Raw genomic sequence first — 20,410 nt, 5'->3', positions numbered from 1 at the left:
GGAAAGTTTCATAGGGCTACCGTTTATTTAACATCTACTTGGCGTCAACCATGCTGCCAGGTGCTTTATATATATTATCTCTACTCACAAAAACCTCAAAAGGTTATTTATAATTATTTCCTTAAGGATGAGGGAACCGAGATGTCGCTGCTGTCTGGGATGAATGGTTCTCACCTAAGCACATTATACAGTAAATTGGGGGTATAGAAGTATTTCTAGGGAGGAGGTTTTTAAGCACTGTAGCTTAATAATTACCTGGATTGGGGGAGGGAGTGTTTTTTCAAAAGGCAGGTTACTGGGGTCTACCTGCAAGGATCCTGGGTCTGGGTGGGGCCCAGGAAAACGCAATTTTTAAAAGTTGTCTCTGTTATTTTGACGCTGCTGGTTCTTTGGAGGACACTTGGATAAATGAATGTTTCTGCATCATACCTTGTTTTTTTGTTTTTGTTTTTGTTTTTACTTTCTTACAGCAGGCTTTAAACTGTGAGAGGAGGAAGCAGGCTAGCACCTGTAGGCTAAAATTTAAATTTGCCTAAGTAAGCAACACTCCTCTTATTCCTAACTTTTTCTCATCACTTCAAGGGGCCTACCCTCTGGTGAAATCTCTACATACTACTTACAGTTCTTGATATCTTTATCAACCTTGTTGATCTAGGTTCAATTGAACTGTATCTATCAGCAGCAAACATGAAGAGGAGTAGAGATGCATCCCTTACAGGGTAACTCTAGCCATTGCCCTGTGGCACTGTCACAAACTAATGTCTTGCAATCTCAATTTTCTTAACTGGAAGTGGGGATGGCATTCGTCTTGTAAAGTTATGGTAAGGATTGCCATACTGTCTGGCACGTGGTATGTATTTGTAAAAGGCACTATTGTTATTTATTTTTGAGGTGAGGTATCAAACATGATAACATATCTTAAAGTACTCCATAAACCAGCTTTCACACTAGGAAACTTTTCCTCCCAACATAACCTTTTGGAGAATGTGATGAATGCTTTGGAGCAGCACCACCCAATGAAATATAGTGCTAATCACACAGGTAATTTTAAATTTTTTTTTTTTAACGTTTATTTATTTTTGAGACAGGGAGAGACAGAGCATGAACGGGGGAGGGTCAGAGAGAGGGAGACACAGAGTCTGAAACAGGCTCCGGGCTCTGGGCTTTCAGCACAGAGCCCGACGCAGGGCTTGAACTCACGGACCGCGAGATCATGACCTGAGCCGAAGTCGGCCGCTTAACCGACTGAGCCACCCAGGCACCCCTAAAATATCTTAGTCTCCACTCAAAAAAAAAAAAACAGGTAAAATTTTAATAATATATTTTATTCAATCAAGTATAAAAACCTTATTATTCCAACATGTTATCAACATAAAATTATTAATGAGGTATTTTGCATTAAAATTTTCATACTAAGACTGAAATCCAGTATGCTTTTTTTTTTTTTTTTTTACTTCTATCATATCTCAATTTGGGTGTTAAATTTTCTTTTTTTTTTTTTAAGTTTATTTATTTTGAGAGAGAGAGAGAGAGTGGGAGGGAGATAGAGAATCCTAAGCAGAGGCCAGAGCCAGATGGGGGTTCTATCCCACCAAACATGAGATCATGACCTGAGCCAAAATCAAGAGCTGGATGCCTAACCCACTGAGCCAACCAGACGCCCCACTGGGTACTACATTTTCAATGGTGAAGTGAAATGTATTCCCACCCAAACAATAAAGTTGTGTTTCACAGAAATGCTACCCTGCTTCAGTTTTTAAATGTCAATTAAAATTATGTAACACAAAAAATTCAGTGCCCTAGTCCCAGTAGCCATTTTTCGAATGTTCAATAGCCCACATGGTTAAGTGTCTACGGTTTTGATCAGAAGAGCATTCGCCCTTCTCCTCTAGAAGGCTGTACTTCTAGGGGATTCATGGACCTTATGAAGTTCATTCTTGCTTTACATCTCCCTTGGTTAAAAATTGTCCTTTTCATTTCTTATAACCCATTCACAGTTTTAAACAGTCAACATGTTACTTTCCATATGGTCACTGAACATTATTTACGTTTGCTTAATAAATTCCGTGGTGGTCTAAATCCAGCAACTTTACTGAAACTGCCAAGTGGGCTATTGATTTGGACACAGGAAATAATGAGGATAGAGTGGCTGAAACGCTTTTGGCCGTTTCTTTCTATCAATGTCTCTTCTGGTACGATCATGGAATTTAACTTCTACATATCAGGATTACCAATTTTTACCTTCCTGACGTGCAAACTTCAGGGGCTGCACTTCTTAGGGCACATAAAGCTCTCTCAAAAAATCAGGCAGTAGCCGCTGAACTTGCATAGCTAGGGATTTATCCAAAGCTCCCTTCTATTTTTAGCCAGAACAACTGCTTGCCAATTCAAAGTTTCTGGAGAGAGAAATACATCGCATTACAAAACAGACACGCGGAGCATACCTTTGCCAGGTACTGCTCGAAATCCCCTGACTACTCCCACCGAAACTCGGTAACTCAATTGTCTCCCTGCGCTGGCTTCAGCTCGCCTCTGCAAGCCCGCACGCCTGACTCTTTCGCACACCACTCCGCCCGCGCTGGGCTGCCCGGCCCGGCCGGGGGCGTGTCCCAGCCTGGGGGCGGGGCCGGGAGCGCGAGGAGGCGGAAGTTCCCGCGGGCGGTGGGGACGGCGCACGCACCCGGAGTCACTTGTCAGCGCTCGTCTGAAGCGGAGGCAGCGCCACGCCGGACTCGAGGTGAGCGGCTGCTGGGCGGGGATGTGCGGCTGTGATATCCCGCGGTGAGGGCTGGGAGAGGCGCTGGTTCTGCGCCCTGTGCGTGGAGGGAAGCTCAGCTGAGGAGGAGGGGGCGCGCCCTGCCCGATTCTGCTCCTCAGGTGCTTTCTGGGGCGGCGGAGTTGAGAGAGCCGCGTGGGAAGAGGAGCGCTGGGGAAAGGGCGGCGCGGGAGTGGGCGCGACGCCAGAGGACGAGCCCTGCAAGTTCCCGGAGCCGGGGCCGGCCGGGGCGAGCGCGGCGGAGGCGGGGACGTGGGGCTCCCGGGCACCCCCGCAGCGACCCGCCGGCCAGGCAGGTTGCCGGGAGTCACCGGGTACCTACCTCGGCGTGTGGGTACAGCCCTGCGTGCACCTCTTTGGGGTGTAGGGAGCTGCACTACGCGGGAAAGGCGTGTTATTTTTGGTTTGCTTTCGCGCTACTGAGAAGTGTTTATTTCCCCCGCGGATATTTACAGTTGTGTAACCTGTTGGGGAAACATCCGCGCGACCAGAAATAAAGCTTTTTTTTTTTTTTTTTTTTAATCTATCATAATCGCCAGATTTACCAATACTTGTGGGGCTTTCGTAAGACTGTGACTTCAGTGCATTTGACAATAAGTGGAAAAAGGAAGGGCGTTTGGACAGGGCAGAGCCAGGAGAATATTCGTGGCTGCGTCGGGCAGGGCAGGTCTAGGGTGTGATCGCCAGATCCTATCCCGAGTCCGCCTTCCTGACCGTGAGGACGTCGGACCTGCCTACCACGGAAATAGCCCGCTCGGGAGCCTTATTTGGCAAACAGGACTAGGCGTGAACCTCTGCTGGAAAACTGTCTTGTCTGCTTTCGGCCAGTGCCTGTGGCTTTAGTTCGCAGGCTCTACCCCCTTACGTCTCGATTTGGGGAAAAAGAGAATCTCAAGATATACTGCTCTTTAAGTTCAGACCTTTCTTGTCATTCTGAATTCTCCTTTCCTCCTTCCCACTTACCGGAGAAGCCGGGATAGAAGTGTGGGAAATACGAAGCTTCCTTCCCAAGTACTAGGGCGAGGGTATTGTTTAGACTTTCCCTAAAAGAAAATCCCAAACTATACAGAAGTTCCAACATTTTCATCGTGTTTGAAAGCAGAATAGACTGCTCATTATTTGTTGCCTACTTAGTATTTTAGTAAGAGTTTGGGCACTAGTAACCAGATGCAGGAGACCTGGAAAAGGCCAATAATAATACTACCATTGCTTAGGGATCGGAACGGTTAAGGCAAATGAAGCTAACAGAGGGAGAATACCAGAAATTAAATGACACTAGTTGTATAGTGGGGCCAGTGCTAGAAATTTTAATAAATGGGAGAAGTCAGGAAGGGAACTGCCAAGTAAAGGGAAGTTGCATGCACATAGTTTGATATATAACATACGTACGTCGTATATACATACATTTTCTTGTAGGGAACAGTGGGGCCAGAGGAAGTTGTACCTAACTTTCCTATTCTTCTCTTGATACAAGTTAAAGATTAAAAAAGGAGGGGCCAGGCTGCCTTTGAAATACCAGTTGGGTTCTCATACTTCTGATTTGTATCATATACCAGTGTCAAAACGGTCTTTCTCTACGAGTTCTATGAAAATCTTTTATTATAGCGGGAAAGCGATTAAACTGTGTGTGACGCTTTATTATCTTCCTACTATTTGTTGTTCATGTGTACCTAACAGTTTGACTTCTGGCATGACTGTTGGGTCTTTTTAGTGCTCTGTGTTTATTGCATCAGTGCTGAATGTGTACTACCATGCTAGTGGAAAAGGTCATTTCATTTATGAGGTAGATACAGTGCAGATTTTCAGTGGTTTGATTTTTTTTTTTTTTTAAGAACCAGGCTTAACTTGAAAGTTTTCCCTCAGTTTCCCGTTATAAGAAGATGTAATCTGTTTGCTTTTAATATACCCAATGGTTTAAATACCTACATCTGCCAATATTAATATTAATCACAGTGTTGAGTGGGTTAAAAAATGGAAAATTATTTAGACAGGTAATATAAAGTGGTGATTAAATCAAACAGCACAGATTTTTCCAAGGAAGTGTGTCTTAAACAGCTTTTTTTTTAAATGTGGTTTTAAAATTTTAAATTCTACATTTATTACATTTTTAATATTTTTAAAGAGGGAAGTAATAGGTTTCCTAGATTACATTTTAGAAAATGTCCATTCCTCCCAGTTTCTCCCACCCACATATGACCATCATAACAACCAATACCAAACTCGAGGTCACACTTTTTTTTATCATATAAAAGTACAACCATTCGAATCCTTATAAGCACACTTACAGCAAAACAAAGAAGACTGCACGAAGTGCTGCTTCTTTGCTGAAGCTCTACTTCCCTTTCATGCATTAAGATTAACCTATATTCCCCCTCATTTAGTCAGTCTTATTCACTGTGTGCTTAATGCTCACTCTCTACTTTGCCTAATACGGTGTGTATGAAACAAAAAACATTTCTCACCGAAATATCATTGTGCTGGAGTATTACCTATCATTGCCTGTCTAAAAGAAAAGTAAATATTACTCTAAGCATGGGAAACACTACGTGCCTGTAAAAGGCAATGCAAGTTGTAGTTTATGATTGGAGAGAAGAGTTTTGTGCATTAAAAACCAACTTATTTTAAAGAATAAGTTGTGTGTGGAAGGCATGAATGAGAGTCTACAGATTTCCAGTACTTTTCATATGTGAAAGTAGCTTAGAATTTAAGGACTTTTGCCAACTGCAGGCAAAAGAATGTATGAGGTAGAGGGAAGCGGAAAATCATTTTGAATTAAACCTGAAATAAATTCTTGTTCTTTCTCCTATATATAATGATGTGTTGTAAAATACTTTCAGTTAAAGTTTGTATGCAAGAAGCCACAAATTGTACTATAGCAGTTTGTAGAACTGATCAAGTCTAGAGGTGTATCCTGATACGGAATTTTTAGACTATGGAAATTGGCATCAGTTTGGAAATTGTATGTTAGCTCATAGATTCCTTTCCTTAGAACTTAATATAGACTTATCCTTTACAGCTTCTCATCCCCCCCCCCAAGACAAAATACTGAGCATAATTTAGTTGAGTTTATATTAAGTGCACTTAAATGTGTAATAGGGCTTCAAATAATCTTTTTTGTTAACCATGTAATTTTCTTTCACAGTTTCTTTCATTTTCTGGGATTGAACTTTGAGCTGTTAGAGCCATGAGCAACTACAGTGTGTCCTTGGTTGGCCCAGCTCCTTGGGGTTTCCGGCTGCAAGGTGGCAAGGATTTCAACATGCCTCTGACAATCTCTAATGTAAGCAAACTTCACAGATTTTATTACAGATGTTCATTCGATGCTTAGTCCTGGAAACCTCAGGGCTGAGTTGTTGAGTTCTCTGGATAACCTGTACTCATCACAATTGCTTATGGGATTTGATCTTCTCAAACTTAGTTATGTATAATCAAGGATGTGGTGGGGAGGGAATTTAGCAAGGATAATTGATTTCACTTAAGCTTATTTTCAGTTTCACTTAAGCTTATTTTCAGTTTCCTCCATCTATTAGTAAGGATAATGGAAAGCATTTAACTAGGGGGCGGACTTCAAATCTTTGAACTGTCACTAATTTGGAGAATTCTCTGGACCTTCGTTTCCTCATATGTAATATTAGAAGGTTGCACTATGGGATTTTCATGGTCTCTTTTAGTTCCAAAAGATAATTAAAAACTGTTGATCAGTACCGAATAAAATGACTGTTTTTGGTGTTATTTCCTCAGCTCACTTTCTGGTGAAGATGATAGCCAACAGTAAAAGTGCCAAAAGCTACTTACCTTTGAAGAGGAATTGAAGGGCTTGGATCTCCTATTTAGATAGTCACCTTGTACATAATTGAGATTTGGTTGTTTACTTCATTATGAATTTAGTTTGAATATATTCTGTGTATCCAATTTGAGGATATATATTGATGATGATGATGATGATGATGTTTTTTGAGGCCTGACTGTGTGTCAGGCACTGTTTGACTTTTATCACCAGTGGATAATTATTGGTATTAATTACTTCTACAACATTCCAGAGGGCTTTTTTTTTCATAGTCAAATAAATATGAATATCCACTCCCCGTTTACTTATATGATAGTATAGTATACATGCTCTTACATGTCTTTATTCTAATTTACCATGGAGAGTTTTCCCTAGAGTTTTTTTTTTTAAACAACTATATACAATTCTCTTGTAGAGAAGTAGCATTTATATGACCAGTGCTTCATTGAAAGGCATTTATATGATTTCCAGTATTGCTGTTATATACAGTGCTATAGTGGATACCATATATACATAATTTTTTATTACATGCATATACACACAGTTGACCCTTGAACAACACAGATTTGAACCGTGTAGGTCCACTTACATGGGGATTTTGAAAAAAATAAATATATATACCATCTAGTACATATATTTTGTCTTCCCTATGATTTTTATAATATTTTTTTTTTAGTTTACTGTATTGTAAGAATACAGTATACATAACATACAACATGTTAATTGACTTCATGTTATTGGTAAGGCTTTCAGTGAACAGTAGGCTATTAGTATAGTTAAGTTTTGGGGGAGTCACAAGTTTTTTTTTTATTTTTTTTTTTATTATTTTTTTTTTTTAATTTTTTTTTTTTTCAACTTTTTATTTATTTTTGGGACAGAGAGAGAGAGAGCATGAACGGGGGAGGGGCAGAGAGAGAGGGAGACACAGAATCGGAAGCAGGCTCCAGGCTCTGAGCCATCAGCCCAGAGCCTGACGCGGGGCTCGAACTCACAGACCGCGAGATCGTGACCTGGCTGAAGTCGGACGCTTAACCGGCTGCGCCACCCAGGCGCCCCATGGGGGAGTCACAAGTTTTATATGGATTTTCGACTGCATGGGGGAATCAGTGCCCCAGTCCCCATGTTATTCAAGGGTTAACTATATATATACATATATATATGTGTGTGTATATACACACATATATAATTTTGATTGTTGTGCCAATTTACAATTTTGTGCAATGCATGAAAATACTTACTCCCCCGAACCACTGCCCCCCCCTCCCCCCCCCCACCCTGCCCCCAGCAGCCTTGCTAGCAAACCTGGATTTTTGCCAGGTGCTTTACGTGCATCATCTCATTTAATTCTCATGTAAACCTGCAAGGTAGTAGTATTATTCCCGTTGTACAAAACTGTGCTATGAGCTTACATGGATGGTGTGGAAGAGCTGGCTTTCAAGCAGTTATGCTATGCGACTTCCCTAGTAATAAATTTTATCTATAGATTGTCCTTTCTTTCTTTCTTTCTTTCTTTCTTTCTTTCTTTCTTTCTTTCTTTCTTTCTTTCTTTCTTTCATGTTTATTTTTGAGAGAGAGAGACAGAGCACAAGTGGGGGAGACACAGAGAGCGAGGAAGACACAGAATCCGAAGCAGGCCCCAGGCTGTGAGCTGTCAGCACAGTACCTGACATGGGGCTGGAACTCATGAGCCATGAGATCATGACCTGAGCCAAAGTTGGATGCTTAACCAACTGAGCCATCCAGGCATCCCTTCTTTTTTTTTTTTTTAAGTTTATTTATTTACTTTGAGAGAGAGAGAGAGAGAGAGAGAGCTGAGGAGGGGCAGAGAGACAGAGGGAGAGAAAGAATGCCAAGCAACATACACCAAGTGTGGAGCCCGGCACAGGGCCGGAACTCACGAACCTTGAGATCATGACCTGAACTGAAATCTAGAGTCAGGCACTTAACCGACTGAGCCACCCAGGCGCCCCTAATAGATGGTTTCTTTAATCAGATTGTTTCTCTAATATTTAGGAATTTATTGTTTTAATTATAGATGTATATATGTATAAATATATATATATATACACACACATATTGCTTCCAACAATATATATATGTACAACTTGATGTTGAAAAGTTAAAAATAAGTTTGCAACACTTAAAAACCTCTCTAGGGTATACAGTTTACTAATGGAGTTTTCCTTGTTTCTTGGCTGTGAATTTTTTTAAACAGTTAACTTTCTTTTTTTTAAAACAGTTTAATTTACCACCAATTTCTGTCTTGATTCCAGTTAATCAGAGTTTACAAGGAAATACTTATATGTAATCCAGTCTCTAAGTTTTAAGATTTTATGGTTGGATGAAATTTTAAATGGAAAGCATCCATATGAAAATGTGTCTTGTTATTTATTCCTGTTTGAGCAAAGCAAGTTTTTTTTCTCTTATTGAAGATCTCCTTTGAGGACAGGAATGATATTTGAATATTGTCTTGTTTTTATGTTCTGTTAACATTATTTATATTAAATTTGAATATCCTGCTTTATAGATATCGGACTAACGAAAGTTACTGTTTAGTTTCAAATGCATGTGTTTTTGTTGGGAAAAGAGTCCAGAAACAAATTGACACCTAATGAAACAGACTAAATCATCACTTTGTTGTTTGGTAATAGAAATGCAAATGGATGTGTAAATTTTATAGTATCATGCCTTTAAAAGAATTTTCTGTGCTTCAGTTCCCTGGCAGACAATTTGAGGCCTAGCTCCATGTTGTGATGCTGATACAACAGAACACTGTGTACATACATATGTGCCCTCCTCTGGCACAGAAGAAATGCTTTCCTTGTGTAGACAGAGTGCTAATTAAAGGATTTTGAACATACTGATTAAAAGAGACCACGGTAACAAAGCTGCTGAGTTATTTCTGTTCTCTTACAAAAGTCTCTGCCATCTCCTGTGACCTTTTTGGGCCTTGTGCAGTGGGGCATGCAATTCATTCTGGACTGGAGAGGATGGGAAGGGGAGGGGAGGAGGGAAGGGAATTTTGGCTCAACTGTGCTGCTAGGCTGTTGGCCTTCATTGTGGTTATTTTTAACCCTTTGTGTGGTTCAGTTTAAACATGCCTAGTAGTACTGCCTAATAAAGATGTGTGCCTAATAACTAATTTATATTGTAGTGAGATTAGTAATGTTATACCTCATCTTACTTAGTTCTCTGGTTGTATTCTGCTTTAATTATGTCAAATTATTGGGGTATATTTCTGTGGTCACTGGGTTGTTTAATGAATAGTATCAAGAAGTAATTAAAACTTGAAAGCATGCCTTGAAACATATAATTTAATGATTCTCTTATTTTAATAGTATATATGAAATTCTTAGCAAGGTCTGGCACGTAGTACTCTTTCAGTTGTTACTTTTTACAATAATATCATAAAACTAAAAGAAAAAATTGTTTAGAGACTTGAAATATCAAATCCCCTATAATTGTGGGTAATGTAGGAGTTATGTATATATTTTTTACTTAGAGTTTATTAGAATTTGAAAAGAAAAAAAAATCACAAGTGTGTGCTTAGCTAGGAACCTGCAATGTTTATGTTTAGAGTTCAAAAGTAGACAGTTTTCCTCTGGTTAGGTGTTGGCTATGTTGAACTCCACAGGGCTGTTTATGGTCCCCTATAACATTGGGGCTCTGTGACAGCAGATGTATTTGTGACAAATAGGCCATTGGCTAGGACTTCAACATTCTGTTTTGAGATTTTGTTGTTACTAGCATATGAATATGCTGAATATGACTTTGTGTATTAAAGCGTGCACATTATATAATTTTAACATTTCACACAAATTTGCCCATTATCTATATTGTATGATTTTTGCATTCTTTTTTAGTAGGTGGTTTTCTAAGACAAGATTGGTAATTCCTGCAGACTTTTAAAAAGATCTTCAGATTGCTGTAACTGCATAATCATATGTCATTGTCTTCAGTTTCCTATTTTTAAAATGGAGTGCTGGCTACAGGACTTTTTATGACCCTGTATTTATGAAATTGCCTTCAAGCCACGGGATGTGGGGACGGGTTTCATTGTAGCGGTGTGGGTTATTGGTCTTTGCCAGTATATTTTATAAGAAGAAATAGGAGACTTCTTGCACAATTCAAGGCCGTATCTTGGCAAATTGATGTTCCTCATGATGGAATTACAGGAAGGATGATATATTTTAAGTATGGCATCCTGAAGTTGCAGTACTCTGCTGTGTGTTGCTTTCTGATTTATGATGTTAGAGTTTTTTCCTTAAGTGTCAGTATTTGGATTTCCTGAAGATGATCTCCCAGTTCTCCATAAACACATCTACATTGTTTCATTAGCAGGTAAGAATGAGGTCAGATAATTTAATACAGATAATAATAATGATTTTGATTCTCAAGAGTTAGGGGAAGATTAGTTGTTACCAGCTCAGATACGATTTTAGTTGGATTTGAAAAGCAGAAGAAATTTACTATTTTCTGGAGTGTGGACCTCTGCTTGGGAGTATAAGACAGAACAGAAAAAAAAGCTGTGAAATATTTTTCTAAGAATTCATCCATTCAGCAGTTATAGGAATACTTCCTGGAAGCCTTTTAAGAAGATGCAAAGTGTTGGGCATTACAGTGGTTGGGGAGAAAAGAAATAAGTACAGTACTAGACATGGTCATAAGACCTTCACAAAAGGATAATTGATACAGTTACGAAGATACAGATAAGTGTTTCTCAGTTTCAGTAGGTATAGATCTTTTGTATTTGTGGGGTCAGCTTCCTACAGGAGAAATTAATTGAAATGATCCTTGAAGGATGAAATTTGAACATCTCAAAGTCAACATTTCTCTGTGTTGGTTTTCAGTGCAAAGTGAAGACGAAGACTTTTCTTGGCCATTGCTTGACCCTGAGCAAAGCTGTGAATATAGTTGAGTGATTCTCCAGACAGACCAGCTGCAGAGTTTCCCTCCTAGAGGGGGACAGAAAGAGACTTTCAGTCCTCTCAGGCTGAAATGGGAGAACCATCCTACCTTGAATAAATGGGCCCATTGTTAATTTTAAGCTGTTGGGTATTTTCTTTTACATTCCCTTCCAACTACCCTGTCGTTATGCCAAGTTGGAAAGTTAATGATTTAGTATGTATAACTGCATAATGTATATTTCACATGTATGGTCACCTTCTGCTTTAAAAGTATTAATTACCTTGTGTGTGAGGCACAGAGACCTATTTTTTCTGTGTGGTAATTTTCTATCATTGTCGTGACAAGGGTAAAGAATCTCCAGATAATTCTGAAGATGTTTTTCTGGGTTGTTACTTGTAAAGAAATGAAAAATCTTATCACTATGTTTTGTTGTAAATAAGTAGTTTTAGAAAAGTGGAGCTTGATTTTTTTAGTTTTAATGAATGTTAGGCATTTTGGAAGGTTCTTTGTTAAAGTAAGAGGAATTTTACTGGTCTGTAGGCTATCTGTGTCTGATGGAGGAAACAATATTGTAGAGAGTAGACGAAGTAAGAACGCTAAACCTAAGTAAAGGAGATTTTTAGATAACTTGTTCACCTACTCATCGATCAGATATAATCTCTACTTAAACTGAGAATATTGAAGACTGTGGACTTACTTTCAGTTATTTTTGAGAACTTTCAAGGCAAACAATGTTTCTTTATGATAGTTGTTGGTCAGGTTGCAGTGTGAATTCATAGTTAACTGGTTGTCTTCATCCAAAATATCCTTTCTGCAGTAGTTCTTACCCAGATTCTCATATACCGTGAGCCTCGTGGCCCCCAGTTACAACTACATGGAGGAAAAACTCTGGTATCAGTTAGGTAATCTAGAAGCAAACATCGCTCTGGACAAAAAAGGGGTTGTTTCTTTGGTGTCTTGTAAGGGATAATTACGTTCAGTTTTAGTAGGTGAGACTCTAAGCCTTTATTTAAATTTCTGAGATACAGAAGTATTGGCTGTATAATACTATATAATATAAAACATGACAGGACGAGACCCTAGCATGTGAAATATCAATTTTTGTATGCATTTGTAAATAAATGACATAAGGAAATGAAAAGAGAAAAAATTGAAGCAGTTAATGTAGTGACCTTGGTGACTCTTAACTTAGGTATTCTATGTGCACAGCCACTCAGTAGCCCTGTTGGGAATGCAGGTTTGGTTGTTAAATTACAAAAGTGGGAAAGTAACTTTTCTAGCACAGGTACTCTGTTTTAATGAAGATTTTTCTTTTTTTTTTCGGTAATAAACTATTTATGAATATACAAAGCAGACAGTATTGAATGAGTGTTTAAAGTTCGGTTTGGAGGGCTCCTGGGTGACTCAGTTAAGCCTCTGAATTCAGCTCAGGTCATGTCTCACACTTCTTTGAGTTTGAGAGCCCTCCTGAATTGGTTTCTCTGCTCTCAGCTGGGAGCCAGCTTCGGATCCTCTGTTTGCGGCTCTCTTTGCCCCTCCCCCCAACTGACTGTCTCCCTCTCTCAAAAATAAATAAACATTAAAGGCAAAGTTAGTTTTGGAAGAATTTTTTATAATATTAATGAAACCATATGTTCACTTCACTATCTTTCCCTACCTCATTTTTTTCTTGTTTTACATGAGTGGTGTTATCTACCCTTGGTAAGTAAGCATTTCTTTGACAGCTGTTGATGTTGCCCATTTTATGTGATGATTAATGGAACAAAGTCTATCAACCTCTTTGGCGTTTAGTACTCCCAGCAGGACTAGATAGTTACAGTCCATGTCCATGATAGGCCTACATGAAAGAGCAAAATGGACTGGGAAAGTTAACAGGAGGAAATGGAAAAGAGCCACATTAGGTGGAGAAAAGAGACAATTTAAAAAAGGCCACAGTGGAGCACTTATTTACTGGGTAACATTTGGTACTCAGGCAATCTTCTTAACCCTTCACCCCTTCCTGCCTTTAAAATTTGGTTAATTTATGCTTCTTTTTAGGTAATATATTCATAGGGTTTGAAGTTCCAAAGATACAATAGCATGTAAAGGAGAGTCTCATTTTTCCCGCCATTCATTTCCTCTTCTGGAAGCAACCAGTGCTAACATTTTCTTGTGTATACTTTCAGAAATGATCTATATAGATGCATGTATATACATATATATCCTTTCCACCCTCCTTTTCAACACAAATTGTATCCTTAAAAACTATATATTTTTTGGCATTTTTTTCCACTCAACCCCAAATTAATAAATATATCTTTATTCTTTTTATATAAAGCTGCATTGTTTGGATTGGTCATGATTTATTTAACTGTTTCCTATTGATAGGTCATGATTTATTTAACTGTTTCCTATTGACAAGTTGTTTCTTGTGTTTTACTGACACCGCAGTGTAATTTTTACATTTATATACGTTGCATATATGTGAACGTATCTATCAGATAAATTCCTAGAAATGGAATTGCTGAGTCAAAGGGCTATGTATATTAATTATTTTGATTGATAGTGCCAAATATCTCTATGGAGGCACTCCTGCCCACAATATGAGAATGCTGGTTTCCTCATACTTTCGCTAGCCCATGTTTCAACAGCCTTTGATCTTTTCTAATCAGATGGGCCTATTTCCACTTTTCTCTTTTTTATAGGACTTAATCACAAGTATTCTACTGAGGATTTTGTTTTTAAGTGGTTCATTATTTCCCATTTTGCATGAACATATGAAATAAAAATGTGCTGCTCTTCTGTAAATGATACCATTAATTTCTAGGGATGATAGTCTGAGTTTTGTCATGCAGTTTTGATTAATAGTTACCTTTATCATTTATTTCCTGTTTTTTAAAAAATTTATTTCCTATTTCCAAATGGATTTCCTCTCATTGTTAACATATTACTTCCAATTACATGGTGAAATATTTTGCTTGTTTTTTCTTGAACGGTTTTTGGCATATTGCCCTGCCGTAGACTTTCTGGAAAGTTTAAGCAGATCACATTTAATAGATTCAAGGTTGTTACTTCTAGAGTTTCTCCTGGAGCCTGATATATTGTGGGATTTCAAATCCTGCTCTTCTCTAGCTCCCTTTAAATGATGTAACAAGGAGACTGGCCATTATGAGCTGTTCAGTATGGCCCTCAGACACAGTAAAATTCACCCCTAGCAGACTCACTGTGTTTTCATTATCAACCTTTATTGGCCAGTAGAGCTTAACTGAAGTGTTAAGTGTTCCATAGCATAGTGAGTCAGGCATTGTGAAGGCATACTAACAATAGATTTCTTCATTTTACCTTGGTTTAAACAGCAGACTGTGTGTGTTGGTAACCTTGGTGACAAAAAAGAGTAAGGATGCCAGGGATGTTTGTATTTTATGTGGTTAAAGGAGGGATGTGGAATTTCCCTTTAGTGTGTTGCTATACATTTTTAAATATGATGAGAAGAGGGCCACCTGGCTGGCTCAGTCGCTGGAGTGTGCAACTCTTCATCTCAGGGTTGTAGGTTCAAGTCCCACGTTGGGCACAGAGAGTACTTAAAAATAAAATCTTTGAAAAATATATGATGAGAAGAATTTGGAACTAGATAAGAATTTGTACCATTGGTTATTTGAATTCTATGACTTGTTAAACATTTTTTTCCAGAATCCAAAAATTGATTTAACAGTGGCCATTTTTCTTCTTGATGATTGTCTTGGGTAAATTTTGATTTACTAAAATTTTATTTTAATGACATTAACAACTGAATGCCATTTACTATTAGTTCTGTCAGGGACTTAAGTGTTGTGATTTGGTTCTGTTGAGGATCCCAGTTATTAGCTCAGGATTTCACAAATGACTTCTGAGATTTTAATTTTTATAGGTGGCAACATTAAAAAAAATTTAGTAAGGTTGTATAATGTTGGCTGGAGGTGGTTGTGGGTATGTTCTGAAGGTATTTTTCTTCTTGGGAAAAGGTAGTGGAGGACAAATGTCCTTTAGAAAACAAATGCTTTATCCCTTAAATTGGAACCCTTAGAGATGTTCTAGAGAAAGAAGTTTATACAAAGATAAAAGCATTATTATGCATGTCATTGTCATGATTTTGAACATTCTCTTGAAGTATCTCTATGCTACTTATAAATATTCTACAAATAATTCTTCTGGTCTTTTTATGGTAGGCATTTTTTTTGTATATAACTGTCCATTCTGGAAGATTCTAGTTATTGGTATCCAATTCTCAGAGTGATATTCAATATTTTAGTAGACACATGTTTCCAAACTTCATCAGTGGTTTATGCCCTTGTAGTTTGGTTCTTCATATTCAGACTGGCAAGTTGCCCAACCAGGAATTCTGAAATCCTGCATTCAATGCATTATTGTCCTATTTAAAAACTGTTAACAGGGGCACCTGGGTGGCTCAGTCGGTTGAGCATCTGACTTCGGCTCAGGTTATTATCTCATGGTTTGTGAGTTCGAGCCCTGCGTCGGGCTCTGTGCTGATAGCTCAGGGCTTGGGGCCTGCTTTGGATTCTGTGTTCCCTCTCTCTCTGCTTCTCCCCTGTTCACACTCTGTCTCTCTTTCAAAAAAAAATAAAGATTTAAAAAAATAAATAAATAAAAATAAAAACTGTTAAGAGCTTCCTGTTATCTGTTGAGTTATTGCTATATTCCTCTGCCTGGCATTCAGGCTGCATATAAATGGGCCCACTTAATACAGCTGAGTTTATGATCCAAAATGCCCATTTTTAACCTTAATTTTTTTGGTCCTTAATTTTTTGGTCTCTTAATTTTTTGTGCTTACTACCTTTGTTTTCTTGTTACCTCTAAAGTTCTACCTATCTTTCAAGGCACATTCATATACCAGGTGCTCTTCCAAATTTTTGACTACTCCAACTTGCTTGGGTCTCCTTTCTTTTCTATATTAAATAGTAATAACAATAGCAATGTAAATACGCTGACATTTATTGAGCCCGTGTTATTGTCTAGGCCCTGCTTTAAGTGTTTTCCTCATGTTCCAGTATTTAATCCTCATAATGACCCACTGAGGAAGTATGATTTTAAATCTCTGATTTATAGATGAAGAAACTGAGGGAGGAAGAAGTTAAATAACATGCCCAGAGTTACACAGATGGTAATTGATTAGGCTTAGGATTTGAAATCAAACGGAGTAGTAATAATGCTTTTTTTAACCAGGTTCTCTCTTTTCTGGTAATAGATGACAGTTTTAACTACTGACGGCCAAGTTCGTGAATGTGTTGTTTCTTCTTCTTCTTCTTCTTCTTCTTCTTCTTCTTCTTCTTCTTCTTCTTCTTCTTCTTCTCCTCCTCCTCCTCCTCCTCCTCCTCCTCCTCCTCCTCCTCCTCTTCCTCCTCCTCTTCCTCCTCCTCCTCCTCCTCCTCCTCCTCCTCCTCCTCCGCCTCCTCCTCCTCCTCCTCCTCCTCCTCCTCCTCCTTCTTCTCCTTCTCTCTCCTATGTGTGTATTTCTTAAAGAGACAATACATGCTGGAGAATCAAAGACTTGTATAAATGGGAATAACTGAGATTATTAAAAAAAAAATGACTGCTTTCCAAAGTGATTATCAAAGCCAATCTAAGAAATTTTACAAATGTAGATTTCAGGCCCTAGACTTTGAATTCAGGATGTTTAAGGATTCTTACATGCTGTCTGGATATTTCTCATCTACCTTTTGTGTTCCATTTTGTACACTAATATTTGGGAACCATGTATGGTATTGCTTTTTTAGAAAACATTTTTACTGTAGACCTTTTGTTAGGTCATTTCAGCAAAAAGGCTGAGGCTAAGTTACATTATAACTGTCCTTGACTAAACAACGTGGTAGATCGACTTTTCTTCAACCATCAGTCTTTTCTCAGTTTTCAGAGTTCAATCACCATAGGTCAAATTATTTTTGTAAATAAATGACAATCAGAGTTTAGTTCTGTTTACAATGTTTTATTGGGTTTTTTTTTTTGAAGCTTTTCTATTTATTTTGAGAGAGAGAGAGAGAGCACAATGCCCTGAGCAGGGGAGGGGCAAAGAGAGAGGGAGAGAGAGAATCCCACGTGGGGTCCACGTGGAGCCAGACGCATGGGGCTTGATCTCATGAACTGTGAGATCATGATCTGAGTGGAAATCAAGAGTTGAATACTCAACAGAATGAGCTACCCAGGCACCCCTGTTTACAATGTTTAAGTATCTTTGTGACAAAGAGTTAGAGGATTTAAGTTGATATACTAATTATAATATTTTAATACTATAAAAGTTAATAATGTTAAATTTACCAAAGACTTTTTTAGGAATTTTTGACTATACTTGGTTTTATTTTATACCTCATTGCTAAATCAAAGTGGTAACATGTTAAAAAGAACTAGTTACAGTTTTTTTTAATCCCATGAACCAGAGAATACTACAGACTTTTGGTCTTCATATTAGGTTTCACAGCAGTATAGTGTAAGTACATATAAATAGGTCATATACTTTGTTAAATTGTAAACTCTCTTACCAGGAAAAAAACCCCTTACACTGTGAGTCTTATTTACTCAAGATCATGCTGGAATTCCCAATTTGTGTTCATTAGCTGTTGACTGATGATCATAATGATAATAGAGGACAGATGGGAAGCCGGGTTGCAATCTCAATCAAGTTTCCTATATATTTGTCTGTTAATGTACATAATTGATAGAATTAACTGATGAAGCATTTTGGTGTTCCTTGTTTTTTTTTTTTTTTAACGTTTTTTATTTATTTTTGAGACAGAGAGAGACAGAGCATGAACGGGGGAGGGGCAGAGAGAGAGGGAGACATAGAATCGGAAGCAGGCTCCAGGCTCTGAGCCATCAGCCCAGAGCCCGACGCGGGGCTCGAACTCACAGACCGCGAGATCGTGACCTGAGCCTAAGTCGGATGCTTAACCGACTGAGCCACCCAGGCGCCCCTGGTGTTCCTTGTTTTTAGTTCTAGTTAGGCTTTGACTTTCTAGGAAATGTCCCAGAGGTTACATCATGTGATAACCCCCTGCCTCCCAAGGTACAGTCTTTCTCTGTGCCAGTCAGAATTTGTTTTCTGTAACTTTAACCCGATGATTCTGCTTCTCTCCTTTAGTGCTATGCACAACAAAGGATAACAGCCTTTCAAATAGTGACCGAGTTGTATTTCCCTTGGAGTCTTGTGGATATTCTGTAGGAAGCCATTTCTTCAAATGTTTCTCTCATGGCACTTTGCCTCTGTCTTCACACCCTTGGGCACATGCTTTTAGAAGTTTTTAAATGTCTCCTTATGTGTGACTCTCAGAACTGATCTATTAAGACCAATGCAAAAGTAGTGTTATTAAGTCAGGAAGCTTATTTTTGTATGACTGGATAGTGTGGGGTTTAGAAGCTGCTCTGAGCAGTGGGCTTAATGGAACCATCAGTGTTTTCTCTGTATGCTTTTGTACTGTTTGAAATTTTTAAAAGAGAAAGAGAAAGAAAACTAAAACTGGCTTATGCTTTGTACATGTGTAAATTGAGGCTTGTCTGGACATACGTGGAGGTTAGCAGAGCCGAAGAGGGCAGGGGTGTGTGTATGTGTGTGTGCTGCTTGTGCGAAAGATCAAGGAACCTCATGGCAAGGAATTTAGGAAACAGATAATTGAGTGTAGTCAAGCATAGTCTCTGGAGATTTTTGTTATTTTTGTTATCTTTTATGAGAGATGGGTAAATTCATGGTATAGCAGGGTATATCCTCTTGGTATCATCTTCTGGCACTGCCTCTCTCCTGAGTGATTTGTGCCAGAGTCCAGAGATGGCAAGGAGTGATTCCACACCTATTTATTGATTCTTACTGTGTACTAGGCTTTGGGTACAGAGGGTGGTTCTCTATTTTCTAACATAAAGGCACACAGAACGTGATATGAAATATGTGAAGGAGCTTAGGCATAGGAGAGGACTTACATGTAATCAGATCAGGAAAAGAACACAATAATGTGTGTTGACCATGTAACCCGTGTTAGGATAGCAGGGAACTTCTAGAGGAGGATCTGTAGAATCCATGGAGGAGACACAAGAAGAGGCAGTGGCAGGCAGAATTTGCCATACCAACATCTGGACCTCGAGTTATTTTTTCATTATCATTATTGAGCATCTGCTGTGTGCTCAGTACTGGCCTGGATACTGAAAATACAGTGATAAGCAAAACGAAGTCCTTTGTGTTGTGGACCTCATATTCTAGTAAATGGGACTGGTAACTCAAAATATATAAATAAATAAGCAATGTAAATTAATAAGGCGATATGCTAGGGAATAATTGGAGAAAAAGGCTGAGTGTCTGGCATGGTAAGGGTTTTACTTTATTTTTAAATGTTTATTTTGAGGGTGGGGGTGGCCAGAGAGACAGGGGGACAGAGGATCCAAAGTGGGCTCTGTGCTGACCGCAGCAAGTCTGATGGAGAGCTAGAATTCACCAACCATGAGATCATGACCTGAGCTGAAGTCAGACATTTAACTGACTGAGCCACCCAGGTGCCCCAAGGGTTTTACTTTAAATTGGGGGTCAAGAAAGGTCCTTCTGACTGAGGAGGTGACATTGACTTAAGGAATAAGAAGCCAGTCACGGGAAGAGCCAGGAGGACAGTATTGCAGACAGAGAATGGGAAGTGCAAAAACCTTGAGACAGGAAAGCTTGGTGTGTTCAGGGGATAGAAAAGAGGCTAGTGTGGCCACAGTGCAGTGAGCAAGGAGGAAAGTGGAGTGAGATGAGGTGCATCTAATGTCAGAATGAGAGACGAGGAGGTTCAGGGTGCTTGAGGAGGATAGCATTGGAAGCAATCATAGGACCACTCTTGGGGATTTTAGAGGATCCTGATTCCTTTGGATTGGAGCTGAGCTAGAGAGAGTGGGTTACTAACTATTGTGACCTTACCATATCTACAAAGTGATATGTTTTATTCATTTAT

General features: G+C 38.8%; 1 protein-coding gene across 17 annotated transcripts in view; it reads left to right on the top strand.

Annotated features, from left to right (window-relative positions):
* The first annotated feature begins 2,584 nt into the window (after positions 1-2,584).
* The window catches only part of PDLIM5 (PDZ and LIM domain 5), a 224,659-nt gene continuing 206,833 nt past the window's right edge, over positions 2,585-20,410 (top strand). For 14 of the 17 annotated variants that reach the window (XM_045056086.1, XM_019829224.3, XM_045056085.1 and 11 more), the window contains exons 1-2: positions 2,585-2,737; positions 5,919-6,056. In XM_045056086.1, the coding sequence (XP_044912021.1) occupies positions 5,961-6,056 (96 nt within the window). In that variant the 5' untranslated portion in view covers positions 2,585-2,737; positions 5,919-5,960. The other 3 variants (XM_011281790.4, XM_019829230.3, XM_045056078.1) reach the window with 2 other exon arrangements.

The sequence above is a fragment of the Felis catus genome, chromosome B1, assembly GCF_018350175.1.
Source record: "Felis catus isolate Fca126 chromosome B1, F.catus_Fca126_mat1.0, whole genome shotgun sequence".
Taxonomy (NCBI): Eukaryota; Metazoa; Chordata; class Mammalia; order Carnivora; family Felidae; genus Felis; species Felis catus.
The sequence above is the reverse complement of the archived record's forward strand: the minus strand, read 5'-3'. Positions and strand labels throughout refer to the sequence as shown.